Raw genomic sequence first — 226 nt, 5'->3', positions numbered from 1 at the left:
CCTAACCTTTATCCATCTCATATCAAATCTAATTCACTAACAGTAGGTTATTCGACAACAGTCAGTTTAATAGTAATTTTCTTTAATGCACCTCTCTCTCATCTCCTGCTTCTCTGAACTTTCCTCTTCGTCCTTCTTATCCACATCCTGGGCTCCCTCCGGCTGGAAATCCTCCCTGGTGTTCTTTCCCTCCACGTTCTTATATTCCTCCTTTCCTCCGTACTCC

At 43.4% G+C, this 226-nt stretch overlaps 1 protein-coding gene across 1 annotated transcript in view; it reads right to left on the bottom strand.

Moving 5' to 3' along the window:
* Positions 1-226, bottom strand: part of kank1a (KN motif and ankyrin repeat domains 1a) — a 26,083-nt gene that overhangs the window by 4,969 nt on the left and 20,888 nt on the right. The window contains exon 7 of the mRNA XM_035658290.1: positions 88-226. This exon is cut by the window's right edge and continues 5 nt beyond it. Within this exon, the coding sequence (XP_035514183.1) occupies positions 88-226 (139 nt within the window). The remainder of the gene's footprint in view (positions 1-87) is intronic.

This window comes from Morone saxatilis, unplaced genomic scaffold (genome assembly GCF_004916995.1).
Source record: "Morone saxatilis isolate NCDOM2014 unplaced genomic scaffold, NCSU_SB_2.0 Contig16, whole genome shotgun sequence".
Taxonomy (NCBI): domain Eukaryota; kingdom Metazoa; phylum Chordata; class Actinopteri; family Moronidae; genus Morone; species Morone saxatilis.
This window is presented reverse-complemented; position numbering and strand designations above follow the sequence as displayed.